Here is a 13742-nt window from a genome sequence, read left to right as displayed (position 1 = left end):
GTGACTAATTTTTTTATGCGCGTGGAAAATAGCATGTTTGAACTTAGTTTTAGGCACTCTAAATTATTTAGAATTTTATGAAAATTTGCATGATACTCTAAATAACTACAACATACACGATCATTAAAAAAAATTACACCGAAAACTGTTCAAAAGTTGATAACACAAAAAAAACCTACCGATACGGCTCTTTTTGAATACCTTACCAAATAAATTTCCAATAAAGTGAGGGTTACTTTGTTGAAAAATTAAAGAATATATATAGGGTATATATTTAAAATAAAGGGTAAAAATACAATGCATATGGTCATTACTCATGGTAACACGTTTTCTGACAAACAAAAGGGTACAGTGCTTTGACTACTTACTTTTCTTTTGTTAAGGGCAAGTTCGGGAAGGTTCGAGGAATAGTTAGTCAAAGAAAAGAAAAATAAAATACTTTTCCAGTCAATAACTTGCACTAAATACTCTCTGCTTTTCAAACCAAGATACATCTCTTAAGCTCTTTATAATCCCCACCCAATTTCTTGTGATGAAAAACGGAATTATATTATAGTGCAAAAATGAATGAAGATGTGTCTGGTCCCCACCCAAATATTAATCATGTTGACCTCTCTTTGAAGCCAAGTATGGATGCAGATGATGATCAGCATCAGAAGAAGAAGAAGTACGATGTTTTTATCAGTTTCAGAGGAGAAGATACCCGCAGAACTATTACTAGTCATCTTGAGAAAGCACTCAAGGAAAGAGGGATTGAAACGTACATCGACAATAGACTTGAGAGAGGAGAAGAGATTTCCAAAGCTCTTTTGGATGCCATTGAGGACTCCAAATTCTCTATAGTTATTTTCTCGACAAATTATGCGACTTCGTCGTGGTGCTTGGACGAGCTTGAGCATATTATCCAATGTAAGAAAGAGGAGATGCAAATGGTTCTGCCTGTGTTTTATAATGTTGATCCAGCTAATGTGCGCAGACAGAAAGAAAGTTATGCAGATGCGTTTGTGAAACTTGAACAGCGTTTTTCTGATACCAAAACACGAAAATGGAGGAGTGCTCTAACTGAAGCAGCTAGTCTTTCTGGATGGCACGTTTCAGAAAAGGACAACAGGTTCTCTCTAAATTCAATTCTATTATATGTATATATTTATATCTATTTTATATAAAAAGTGTTACGCAGATAACGAAATTTTTTTGTTTTAACGGTTTTTTCTTTTTTTTTTTAATGTTAATTTTAACGGAATATTTTTATATTTAACGGTAAATTGTAAATTCTAATTAAATTTAAATAAAATAAAATAAATAATTAAAATATGATATTTTTGAGATATTTACAATAATAATTATTTAAAAATAATAAATAATTAAAATAAAATATTTTTTAGATATTTTACAATAATAATTATTTAAAAATAATAAAATTATACATTTTTTAACTTAAATAAAACTTAATTAAACTTAAATACACTTATTAGAATATCATATTAAACATATAATATAATCTATTGTTAATTAGTAACAAATTACTTTTAAAAAAAACTAGCAAGAAACTTAAATTTAAAATCCATGTATAATATTTAACATTATATTAAATGTATAATATACAATTTTTTGTTGTCACTCTCAAATTCAAAAGCTAGAACAAACATAAACTTGAACAAAAATAAATAAATTATTTAATTAAAATAAGATATTTATTTAAAATTTATATGACATTAATATAAATTTAATAAAAATAATTAATAAATTTTATAAATAAAACCAAGCAAAACGTGTATATTGCACGTTGTTTGTATCTAGTATATATATAGGGAGAGAATTGGACTCTTAGGGTTATCGACCTATAAACAGTTTTTGACACGATTTTTTGTATGACAGTGTATATTGTAGCTATTTAGAGTTTCGGCGCGATTTTTAGAAAATTCTGAATATTTTACAATACCGAAAACTAGGTTCAAACATATTGCACGCGTGATTAATTTTTTTTATGCATGTGGAAAACAACATGTTTGAATCATGTTTTCGGTACTGTAAACTATTTGGAATTTTTTGAAATTTGCATGATGTTCTAAATAGCTACAATATATACGGTCATAAAAAAAAATCGCGCCGAAAATTGTTCACGAGTCGAGAAACATTGAGAACTCCACCGGTAGGGCTTAAAGTGAAGCTCTTATAAAAGAATTGTCCTATATGTATATTGATTTTCAACAAAACTTGTAAATATTTCATCTTTTCATTTAAATGTACTTGTTGAACTATTAAACTTGATTTTAGATTTTTTATGTATTTACTAGAGCTTCTAGTGTCTTTTATGTATTTATTAAAGTTTCTAGAATGTTCATATATTTATAAGAGTTCGAGTCTTTAGTATTTTGGAACTTTCATTTCTTAGTAAATGAGAATTGTCTAGATTAATCTACTAGCTAATAATTTAATTGTGTTTTTAGAAAAATCTATCCTATAAATAGAGATGTAGTCCCACCATTTTGTATTAAGCCAAAACTCAAGTTAAGTTCTATAAAAAAACCTCTTCCATCATAATATTATTTCCCATATTAACATTAGTTTTCAACAAAGTCTTCATGTATTTACTAGAGTTTCTAGAATGTTCATGTATTTACTAGAGGTTGTTGAGCTTTTAGTATTCTAAAACTCTCATTTAGTAAATGAGAATTATCTAGAATAATCTACTAGCTAATAATTTAATTGCGTTTCTAGAAAAGTCTATAGAGTCTTGTAAATTAGGATGTAATCCCACAATTTTGTATCAAGCCAAAAACACAAGTTGAGTTCTATAGAAAAGTCTCGTCCATCATAATATTATCTCCCATATTATCATTAGTTTTCAACAAAATCTTCAAGTTCTCTCTCAAATTTTTTCGACAGTACTCCACCAATTATAATATTTTGTATTAGTGTACCAATTTACATAAATTATTTAACTGTACACAAAATCTAGGAATTTTAATTTATTGCATATATAACATACCTTTACTATTACTGCATTAATTTTCATTATAGCGTGTATTTTAACTATAATTAATATAATATAATCTAGGAATGATGCTGAGTTAGTTGACGAAATTGTCAAACATATTAGAGGGAAATTGAAAACTCCATCTTCAATTGATTATTTAGAGAAAGGCTTGGTTGGAATCGATAAGCGTGTTAAAGATCTCGACAAATTGTTAGCAAATGCTTCCAAGGTAGGAATTTGTGGCATGGGCGGGCTGGGTAAGACCACCCTAGCTGAAGTTGTATTCGAACGGTCTCGTCATCAATTTGATCATGGGTGCATTTTAAAAAATGTTCGAGAAGAAATCGAAAAAAATGGATCAAATCATTTGGCAAAAGATTTTATCAAAAGACTATCAAAGGAAGAAAATGGAGATTTGGATTATGCAAAAAAGAGAATGCTAAGTCATAAAAAGTTGCTGTTAGTTCTTGATGATGTGGATAGCTTGGAACAATATGAAGCTTTACTTGAAGATGAACATGATTGGTTAAACTCTGAAAGTAAAGTTATCATAACAAGCAGAAATAAACAAGTACTTCGAAATATTGTTAGAGGCAACGAAAACATATACGACTTACAGAGACTAAATGAAGAAGAAGCTCTTCAACTCTTCTTGTTGCATGCTTTCAAAAGGGAAAATGTTGAAGAAAAGGAGAGAGAATTTTCAAGAAAGTTTGTAGACTATGCTAAAGGTCTTCCAATTGCTCTTAAAGTCTTGGGTTCTGATCTTTATTTAAAGAGTATGAATGAAGGGCAAAGCTTGTTGAGTAAGCTGAAACAAGTAGAACCCGATCAAGGAGTACAAAAGGTACTAAAAGTAAGTTTTGATGGACTGGAAGAAAAAGAGAAGAGCATATTTCTTGTTATAGCATGTTTCTTTCGAGGTCAGGACAAAGATTTTGTGAAAGATAAATTGGGTGGTCGTGGTTCTTTTGATGCTGTTATTGGAGTTCTTGTTGACAAGTGTTTGATAACTATATCTAAAAGCACATTTGCTCATGGGCTAGTCCTTCAAGTGCATGATTTGTTACATGAAATGGGCCAGTCCATTGCTCGTGGGTTAGGTCGTAATCATTTGCAAAATCAAAGTAGATTATTGATGTCTAAAGATATTTGCCACGTCTTGAAGAATGATAAGGTAAGCACTAATTAATATATATATATATATATATATATGCGTGAATTATTTCGTACGTATTCTCTTAAATAAGTTACCCTTAATTTCATTATTATCTCTATCAGTTCAGACTTCATCTAATAATATCATTTATTACCTCTATATATCTTAATTTTAACATCACTTAATTTTCTTGAATTAATTTATTTATTTTCTCTATCAGTTAGAACTTTAGTAAATAGTTTAGATTTGTAGTCAATTATTGGAATTTTTATTTATAAGATGAAGTACTGTTTTCATTGGTAGCAATTAATTATATTTTGCTATTGAATTATGGTAGCAAAATAATTTAGTTACAAAATATAAAAATATAAGACCAAATATTTCTACTACCAAAATTATTAGTAGCTATTTACTAAATTTAGCTACCCATTTTCTTTTGGTAGCTAAATCTATTGGCGCCAAAATATAAAATTCACAACTTTATATATTATTTGCTACTATTTTGTTTTGGTAGCAAAACATACATTGTTTAGCTACTAATCTTTTAGTAGCAAAAAGTAAAATTTATTTTTGTTAAATTATTGAAATTTTTTGCTACTAATTATTTATTTGTAGCAAAAATAATATTTGAACCACAATATTATGCTACTAAATTATTAATAGCTAAAAGTATACACATATAATACACTACTTAATAATAACTTAATAAATCATACTTCTGCTTAAAATATATGTAAAAATTTGTTTAATGACATAATAATTATAATTATACATCCATATAGTTATAATTATTTAAAATTATGTATAATAATATATACTTATAAAATTATTAACACGTATAATAAATATAATATTCAATATAGTTTACTATCAATATATAAATTTAAGTTATATAACTTATACTATTTTTCACTATCTTGAAAAACTACCCACTACTCTGTCTCCCACACTCTGTCTCACCACTAATAATCACTCTCTAGAAACTGCTCCTATTTATAGAATATATCATCAATATATAAATATATGTATATATATATGCATATATAAAGAATTAAATACTTATCATTCTTGACATTGAAGCAAAGGAATCTAGCAATGTCGCATCTCTCTCTCTCTCATATAATTCATCTACTAGCAACATATATCTCTCTCTCTTATAGTTATATATTTCTTCTCTCTGCAATGTCTTACTCGAAAATGTATGAATGTTCAGTTATTTCATTGATAATTCATCATAATTATATATTTTTCCCTTTGTACAGAATTGGCGCGAAAGATTGAAGATGTTTATAGTGTTAGCTGGTAGATTGAAGATTAAATAGCTGATGTTCTACACTTGAATTTGGAGGAAAGCCACTATGCATTACACGATTTTTTAATTTCTTTTATTAATTAATCCAGAAATCCTTGCATCTTGTATATGAATTTTGTACCTTGTAAAGTTGTAATATTTTTACTTAATCTATCCTTCTTTGTTTTCGTCATCAATGTAATGTATATAATATATATTTATCATAAGTTTATATTTATTTTGATATTTTTCATGATATTTTATTTACATTAAAATTATTGAATAATTATAATTAATTAATTGCAAAAAGAACAAAGAAAAAATACAATACAAATTACCAAATAAAATATTTGTCAATTTGCTAGTAGAAAATATTTTTTTAACTACCAATTTTAAAATATATTGCTACCAATTAATATACCATCAAAATCATATTACTAATTAATCATTATGTTAATTACTCGATTAAAACATTTGCTACCATTTTGTGGTAGCAAAAACAAAATTAGCGATGCAAAATCTAAGTATTTTGCTACTAAATATAATATGTATTGCTACAAAAAATTAGTAGCAAATAAAGAGCACTTGCTACTAATTTTTTTGGTAGCAAAATACTTTTAGCGACGGAGTATTAGCTACGAACTAGCTACCAAAAAATTTTAGTAGCAAAAACTATATTAGCTACCAAAAAGATATTATTTGCTACTAATATATTAGTAGCTAAAAGACTTATTTTTTGTAGTGATTGGTGCCCAACACCACAAGGAGATGATATTATGTTATTGGTGCAATCTAATATCGAGTGCCACATATTTGAATTTAATAAATATTATAGAGTATCATTAACCAATCATGAGATGCTACCTCATGTGGTGTTGGACACCTTAAGGTGTCAAATAACAACACTATATTCGTAATTTCATTCTTATCAATATAATAAACCGAAAAGTAAATAAAATGAATATATGTACCACTATTAAACTATTTGAAAAAAAAATCTAATTTTGATATAAGAAATTATGTGTTACATAAATTGAAAAAAATATATGTATGAGCATTTAATTTAATTGAAATTTTCAATTCTTAGGCTACTACCACAATTGAAGGAGTATATCAAGTTGATGGTGGCGATAGAGTATGAGACAATAGAAGTGAAGAATTTTTTGATGGTGATATTGGTGATAGAGTACAATTTACAGAGGTGATAAGCTTGGACCCTTCAACCTTTAAAAAAGTACCATGCCTAAGATTGCTTAAACTACTGAAGAAAAATTCGCAAATTGAATTTGAATTCCCTCGTGGTCTTGATGGCACTTTTCCCGATAAGCTTAGATTCTTGGAATGGTACTACTACCCTTTGGAATCTTTAGGGTCAAATTTCACACCGCATAATCTTGTTCATCTTAGTATGGTTCGAAGCCAACTTAAGAAACTGTGGAATGAAACTCAGGTATGTAAAATAATGTTATACTTTTATATAAATTTTATTGATGGAGCATGTTTTCTGGGGGTTTCACTTTAAGTTCTATTGGTAGGGTTCTTCAGTTCTCGACTCATGAACAGTTTTCAGCGTGATTTTTTTTTATGACCGTGTATATTGTAGTTGTTTAGAGCATCCTGCAAAATTTCAGAAAATTCTAAATAGTTTACAGTACCGAGAACTAGGTTTTTTCCACGCGCATAAAAAAAATTAGTCACACGTGCAACATGTTTGAACTTAGTTTTCGACATGTAAACTATTCAGAATTTTCTAAAAATCGCGCCAATGCTCTAAATAGCTACAATATACACGGTCATAAAAAAAAATCATGCCAAAAACTGTTCAAAGGTCGAGAACACTGATACCCCACTGGTAGGATTTAAGTGAAGTCCCTGTAAGAGAATTGTAATATATATTTATATATTGATGATTTGATTCAATATCCATTTTCTTTTTGTCACGTGCAATATATATGCATGCAGGATGTTAACAACTTGAAATATGTCAATCTCTCTCACTCAAAGAATCTGACTTGTTTTCCAAATCTCGCTAAAGCAAATCTTCAAATGCTGCGCCTCCATGGTTGTACAAATTTAGTTAACCTTCCCCCGTTAAGGTTTCACAACATTCTTGATAATGCAGAGAAAGAATCCGAAGTCATGCACAAATATAATTGTTTAATGCTACAATTTATATATCATAAGGTGTATGATGAGCGTAAAAGCATTCACCAGAATGTGCGACATTTTGCTGTGCGACAATCTGTTGAGCAACATTCTCTTAAGCAAGATTCTGATGTGTTCATGAATATAACCCCATCCCTATTGGACTATGTGTGGACAGACGGGGCCTATAGTTGCTTGCTTGATCTCAAAGGGTGCTCCAACCTTAGAAGTCTTTCAGTGATGTCTGGTAATATAAAATTCATATGTTTGCGTTCAACTGCAATAAAAGAATTGCATTCCTCAATTGGCTATCTCAAAAATCTTCTTGTGCTTGATCTCTGTAATTGTAAATGTATCAAGAATCTTCCAACTAGTATTCGTAATTTGGAGTCATTGGAATACCTAGATATGTTTGGATGTAAATCCATTGAAAAGTTTCCCGAGCTTCCAAAAAATATAAAAGGACTAGATTTGAGTAGAACATCAATACAACAAGTGGATTCATCATCCTTTGAGTGTCTACCTTGTCTCCATATTTTATACATGAATAGTTGTATAGAGCTTGAAAGCCTCCCAACTAGCATATGTAAGTTGAAGTCTCTTGTGAGACTAGATCTTGGAAAGTGCTCACGATTGAAACTTTTTCCAGAAATCTTGGAGCCTATGGAGAAGCTAGAGAAACTTTATTTAGATGAAAGTGGGATTGAAGAGATGCCATCAACAATAGAGAATCTTGTTGTGCTTCGTGAGTTCAACTTCACCTACTGCAAAAATCTCAAGTGCCTTCCAACCACCATTTGCAAGTTGAAGTCTCTTACAACATTATATGTTCATGGTTGCTCACAATTGAAAAGCTTTCCAGAAATCTTGGAGCCTATGGAGAAGCTAAAGAAACTTTGGTTAAATGGAAGTGGGATTGAAGTGATGCCATCAACAATAGAGAATCTTGTTGTGCTTGATGAGCTAAACTTGTGCAATTGCAAAAATCTCAAGTGTATTCCAACCACCATTTGCAAGCTGAAGTCTCTTATAGCATTATATATGAGTGGTTGCTCACAATTGAAAAGTTTTCCAGAAATCTTGGAGCCTATGAAGAAGCTAGAAGTGCTTTGGTTAAATGAAAGTGGGATTGAAGTGATGCCATCAACAATAGAGAATCTTGTTGTGCTTGATGAGCTAAACTTGTGTGATTGCAAAAATCTCAAGTGTATTCCAACCACCATTTGCAAGCTGAAGTCTCTTACAGCATTACATATGAGAGGTTGCTCACAATTGAAAAGTTTTCCAGAAATCTTGGAGCCTATGGAGAAGCTAGAGAAACTTTATTTAGATGAAACAGGGATTGAAGAGATGCCATCAACAATAGAGAATCTTGTTGTGCTTGATGTGCTAAGCTTGCGCTATATCAAAAATCTCAAGTGCCTTCCAACCACCATTTGCAAGCTGAAGTCTCTTACAACATTATATGTTATTGGTTACTCACAATTGAAAAGCTTTCCAGAAATCTTGGAGCCTATGGAGAAGCTAGAGGTACTTTATTTAAATGGAAGTGGGATTGAAGTGCTACCGCCATCAATTGAACGTCTAGTTACTCTTAAATATTTAGGTTTAACTAGATGTAAAGATCTCAAGTCTATTCCAACCAACATCTACAATATGAGAAACATTTCTAAAATCATTATTGATGACCCAGAACTAAAAAATTTGTCATATTGTGGTTTTTCCTCATTAATACTATCAGGTCCCAGTGAAGCCATTGCTAGTCAATTACGTGCAGAAGTTCAAAATTCCAAGTGCAGAAGTTCTTGCCCTATCACAAGTATAAATGTTTTATTCATATTACATTCTGATGGACTCAAATGTGGCGCCGGCATTCCATTCGCTTGTTGTGAGTGCTTTCTATTTTACTCGGTGCATAATATTTTGGCGAGCCAATATTTTGAGTATAATATTTACCGGTGTCGCGAAATTTCCAAAATTTTGCGTGATGAATGTTATTATGGTGAAGAAGAAGATCAGGTATGTCTCTTCCTTAATTTTATTGAATAGTTCGAATAAATTTGATATATAGCTTTTCAGAAAAATATTATAACATAATTGCCTCTTGTTTGTGATGTACTGTAGGATTTAATAAGTTGTCCAAAAGCAAGTTTTTGCTATTCAGGAAATGCAATTCCTCGATGGTTTACTTATCAATCTGTGGGTTCATCAATAGAAGTAAACTTGGTTCCCTCTTCGGATAATTATTTCAGCTTCTTAGGCTTTGCTATATGCATTGTCGTTGATTTTGATCCGTGCACTTCAAATCCTGGTGTGGTGGACTTAAATTGTGAATACCATCTCAAAAGCAATGATGGTCAAAGTTCCAAATTCTGTTCAATTCTACTGCGACAAAAAGCTACTCATGATTCTGATGGAGATTCTAATGTAGACAACAATGACATTTTAGACTGGTCATCGGGCAATGTGTTCATATCGTATCTTTACCGAAAAGGTAATTGGAAATTTTTATCTGGAGTTGACAAGGCTTTCTTTGAATTTTACTTTGGGGAATCAAATGATAGCACCGGCAAAGGGAGAATAAAACAATGTGGAGTTCGCTTGGTATATCGCCAAGATGCAAAGGAGTTTGATAGAGCAGAACCACACATTTAAACTGAGTTCAAATATCAAAGTCTTCTTAGTATTTCTTTCTCGTTGCAGGTAATATATATATGTAAACCTTTTCAATTTGATTAAACTATTAGTTATTAACATGCTATTTTTATTATTTCTACAATCACATAAATTTAATACATATGCTCATTTTTCTGTGGAAAATATAATTGCATTTTCACGAGTTTTAGGCAGGTTTAGCAGGTATATATATACATGTATAGATATGTATTAAGGTGATGAAAATACATTCTAGTCAAATTAAATTATATACAATCAAATTATTTTGTCTTTTGTGTGATAAAGTACTAATTATAAGTTAATGTATGAAAGTTGGAGCTGTTTTTTTGTGTTGAAGGAATCATTTATTCAATGATTTTTGTTGTTCTCTTTTTTAATGCCTTTGTCATGTTCAAGTCTCTCATATTTACAGGAAAGGAAATCAAATCAGCTAATAACGGTGTTGCTTCCAAAATTCTCTGCGACTTTATGTGGTGGACCTCAACTACTGCTTCGCTATCTTCTTTTGTTTTAAAAGACTTTCTAGTTTTTGGGTTCTTTCATTTTATATAGATTTTCGTTGTAATGCATCGCACTCTTTTTCCCCTCTAGTGCTTTTTCTCACTGAGTTTTACTCTTTAGGGGTTTTAACGAGGCTTTGTTATAGCATATATTTAATAGTTTTGTTATGGATTTATTTTGGGGTGTTTAGTTTGTTTGATTCTTATTTGTAATCCTAAACTCTGTATTCTTATATATTGGATAGAATGCATAAGATAGCTTTAGAGTTGGGTGCCGACCTAGTTGGGATGCTTCTCTAGTAGCATGATGCTTGTGTATTCCTCAATAACTATATATCGATTTGTGTTGACATTTTGTTGTGCTAAATTAAATTATAGGCAAATTAAAAGCATGGTTAATTTCGAACAAACATCAGTTTCTCTTGTTGTCCTAACAAATAATGCCTGCCATAACATGTTACAAAATTTGGTTGCAAAAATTTTAAGTTGGAGCTTGCTATGGACAAACAGAAAAAGATCTTGTTGTTCATATTTTGAGCTACACATTGGTTATCATGGTCTTGGGTTGATTTGATCTAAGCCTAACCTGAAAAACAATACAACAAAACAACTCGTATTATGTAAAACAAATCAAAACCAAAAATTTGGGTCTAATCTAAACTAAAATGATGAGAATAAGTCCCTTTAAACTTCTATCAGGTCCATTCCAACACTTATCTCCATTCGAAAAGATCACGACTCTGTATGAGTCCTCAAATTTGTCCCATTGCCTAGTTCCAGAAAAATGTATATAAGATATAAAACAGAGGCCAACAAGTAAACATAAAAAACATATAAATCTATCACAAGAAATTGAACATGAATAATATAATAGAGAATTAAAATAATGTGTTTAATTATTTTAATATTTTAATATTTAATTCTCCTAATATCTTTAACTGAACCGATTCTTTAGTCATTAGTTATATATTAGTTTTATGTTAATTCTTTTTATAATTATATTAACATGTTCCTAGTTATTTAGTTATAACAAATTGATTCTTTATGTAATTTTATATATACACGATAACATCAATGAAAGGTGTATGCCATTGTTCATTTACTCATATGCTTGTATATCCTTCTATATAATATGTAATCAATATCAAACTCATTACTAGTAATTTTCTAAAATGCTTTCCCTAACATAAAAAAAGAGAATCTAAGCGAAAAAAAAATATATACTTTCATCTTAAAACAATTTTATTAACACTTAGAAGAAAAGACAATCTAGATCCTTCTTAGACATAAATATTCTAGACGAAAGAGATTGAAAAAGTGTAGTAAAAAATAGAAAAAGGGTATGTGAACATTTATTGATACTTTCTCTTTTTCTTTTAGAGTTTAGTTCCAATATTTATATATATAAACATCAAAAGCATAACAAGAGACACTTACCCCAATCGAGTTGTGCTGTGTCCATCGACCCGGGAAGCTTGTTTAAGTGGGCACACTTTGTAAACATACCTGACCCAAGAATTTTACAAGCCAAGGGTGAGGTTCATCAAAATTATCAAATCCAAAAAATTCCCTATAAACTATCTATATATTACATTATGAGGAAAAAGGAAAACAGACAAATTTATTACTTGTTTTCCTTGCTCTCAAAACATTGACCATAGAATGAATAGAACTCCTTATCCTGCAATTTACAAACCGAGTTTAGCCATCAAATCAAGCCAGAAAAATAAACTTCCAAAGTACAAAATGCAGCTAATTCTTACTGACCAAAATCATGTTTTAGCTTTTGTGTCAAACTTGATATTTTTGATTGGATTTTAGACAATTTAGTACTGGATTCATCGTATTCCTTGCGTATACGAGCAACATCTGAGGAAGTGAACATATATATAATTACCTTTGATACACTTATTTCCAAAATCAAAAAACAACAAAACTAAAAGTTTTTGGCTTCTACTTGACTGATTTACTGGAGTCTGAAATAAATTAACAACCTGAAGAATGCTCCACACCTTTTGTTGTATTATCTCCAACCAAGAAGGATTACTTGTTGTTATTACATCTAAATTGAAATTATGTATTTTAATGTTACTAACTTTATATTTCATTAAATTAATTAATTAAATGTGGATTAAATTAAATTAAATATGTATAACACTACTATATGTATGAATTCTTCAATTATACATTTATTAAATAAAATTAACTAATATTTTATAATTTAACAATTTGAATCAGTCTTCAACACCAAATATATAATTGTAATAGGTCTACATACTATAAACTTTAAAGTACTTTCACTACGTATTATCATTTTGCTATGTTAATGGCAGTGGTCCAATGGAATAAAGACAAAGAAAATAATGGTAATGGTTCATCTTCGTCTAGTCAGTCTCTTTATTTAAGAGTGCTGCTAGCTATTTGGTAATTTAAAATAAGTAAGTAGAAAAATAAAGATTTAAATTATCAAATTAATTAGTCAAAATATAATTGATTTATTAATGAACAGCAGTGATAGTATATGTGCTAAAATAAATATAACTTTAGATCGATATAACACATACGATTAGATATGTATATATATATATGGGTGCACTCTTAATGATTACTACCTATGAATGGTTAATTTAATATTAACCATTAGATTAAGATCAAATGTCCATATTTATAGTTGTTAATTAATATTTCTAAAAATAAATTTTGACTTTTTTCAAGTTTTTTGAAGGTTACCTGATAAAAAATGTGTATTTATTATGAAAATATAATATTGTAAAATTTTCATTTTTCAAATGCATGTCAATTTCTAAATATAGCTAGTGTCTCTCATTGGTTGGAAACAACATTAATTATGGCAAAAAAAAAACTAAATTCGAAATTAATGTAAAAAAAAAATATTTACCTATTGGTGACTTGCTATACTAAGTCACTATATTGTCACATCATCATAATTGTTAGTACCCATCTATGGGTAGTAACCATTGAGAAGTCTTC

The 13742-nt window shown here is 29.6% G+C and overlaps 3 protein-coding genes across 5 annotated transcripts; all 3 read left to right on the top strand.

The window, feature by feature from the left end:
- Positions 1-453: 453 nt before the first annotated feature.
- Positions 454-5676, top strand: LOC133789243 (TMV resistance protein N-like). Its single transcript, XM_062227008.1, has 3 exons — positions 454-1111; positions 3062-4157; positions 5402-5676. The coding sequence occupies exons 1-3, from the start codon at positions 564-566 to the stop codon at positions 5459-5461; spliced, it is 1704 nt and encodes a 567-aa protein (XP_062082992.1). The 5' UTR covers positions 454-563; the 3' UTR covers positions 5462-5676.
- Positions 5677-6605: 929 nt separating this feature from the next.
- Positions 6606-8383, top strand: LOC133792653 (probable disease resistance protein At4g19520). Its single transcript, XM_062230560.1, has 3 exons — positions 6606-6880; positions 7393-8324; positions 8380-8383. The coding sequence occupies exons 1-3, from the start codon at positions 6839-6841 to the stop codon at positions 8381-8383; spliced, it is 978 nt and encodes a 325-aa protein (XP_062086544.1). The 5' UTR covers positions 6606-6838.
- Positions 8384-8414: 31 nt separating this feature from the next.
- Positions 8415-10965, top strand: LOC133789244 (disease resistance protein Roq1-like). Of its 3 annotated transcripts, none has more exons than XM_062227012.1 (3): positions 8415-9594; positions 9700-10069; positions 10664-10965. In XM_062227012.1, the coding sequence occupies exons 1-3, from the start codon at positions 8452-8454 to the stop codon at positions 10801-10803; spliced, it is 1653 nt and encodes a 550-aa protein (XP_062082996.1). In that variant the 5' UTR covers positions 8415-8451; the 3' UTR covers positions 10804-10965. The 3 variants fall into 3 exon arrangements, with proteins under 3 accessions (XP_062082996.1, XP_062082995.1, XP_062082993.1); XM_062227011.1 differs by having other exon boundaries at positions 9700-10278; positions 10664-10753; XM_062227009.1 differs by having other exon boundaries at positions 9700-10278; positions 10648-10753.
- The last annotated feature ends 2777 nt before the right edge of the window (positions 10966-13742 follow it).

Source organism: Humulus lupulus, chromosome 7 (genome assembly GCF_963169125.1).
Source record: "Humulus lupulus chromosome 7, drHumLupu1.1, whole genome shotgun sequence".
Taxonomy (NCBI): Eukaryota; Viridiplantae; Streptophyta; class Magnoliopsida; order Rosales; family Cannabaceae; genus Humulus; species Humulus lupulus.
The sequence above is the reverse complement of the archived record's forward strand: the minus strand, read 5'-3'. Positions and strand labels throughout refer to the sequence as shown.

Bases quoted from the DNA above. Each gene is read 5' to 3' on its own strand.
- LOC133789243 (XM_062227008.1), top strand. From the start codon at position 564: ATGAATGAAGATGTGTCTGGTCCCCACCCAAATATTAATCATGTTGAC. The intron at 1,112-3,061 runs GTTCTCTCTAAA...AATATAATCTAG, and splicing joins GTTTCAGAAAAGGACAACAG to GAATGATGCTGAGTTAGTTG. The intron at 4,158-5,401 runs GTAAGCACTAAT...CCCTTTGTACAG, and splicing joins ACGTCTTGAAGAATGATAAG to AATTGGCGCGAAAGATTGAA.
- LOC133792653 (XM_062230560.1), top strand. From the start codon at position 6,839: ATGGTTCGAAGCCAACTTAAGAAACTGTGGAATGAAACTCAG. The intron at 6,881-7,392 runs GTATGTAAAATA...ATATGCATGCAG, and splicing joins AACTGTGGAATGAAACTCAG to GATGTTAACAACTTGAAATA.
- LOC133789244 (XM_062227011.1), top strand. From the start codon at position 8,452: ATGGAGAAGCTAAAGAAACTTTGGTTAAATGGAAGTGGGATTGAAGTG. The intron at 9,595-9,699 runs GTATGTCTCTTC...GATGTACTGTAG, and splicing joins ATGGTGAAGAAGAAGATCAG to GATTTAATAAGTTGTCCAAA.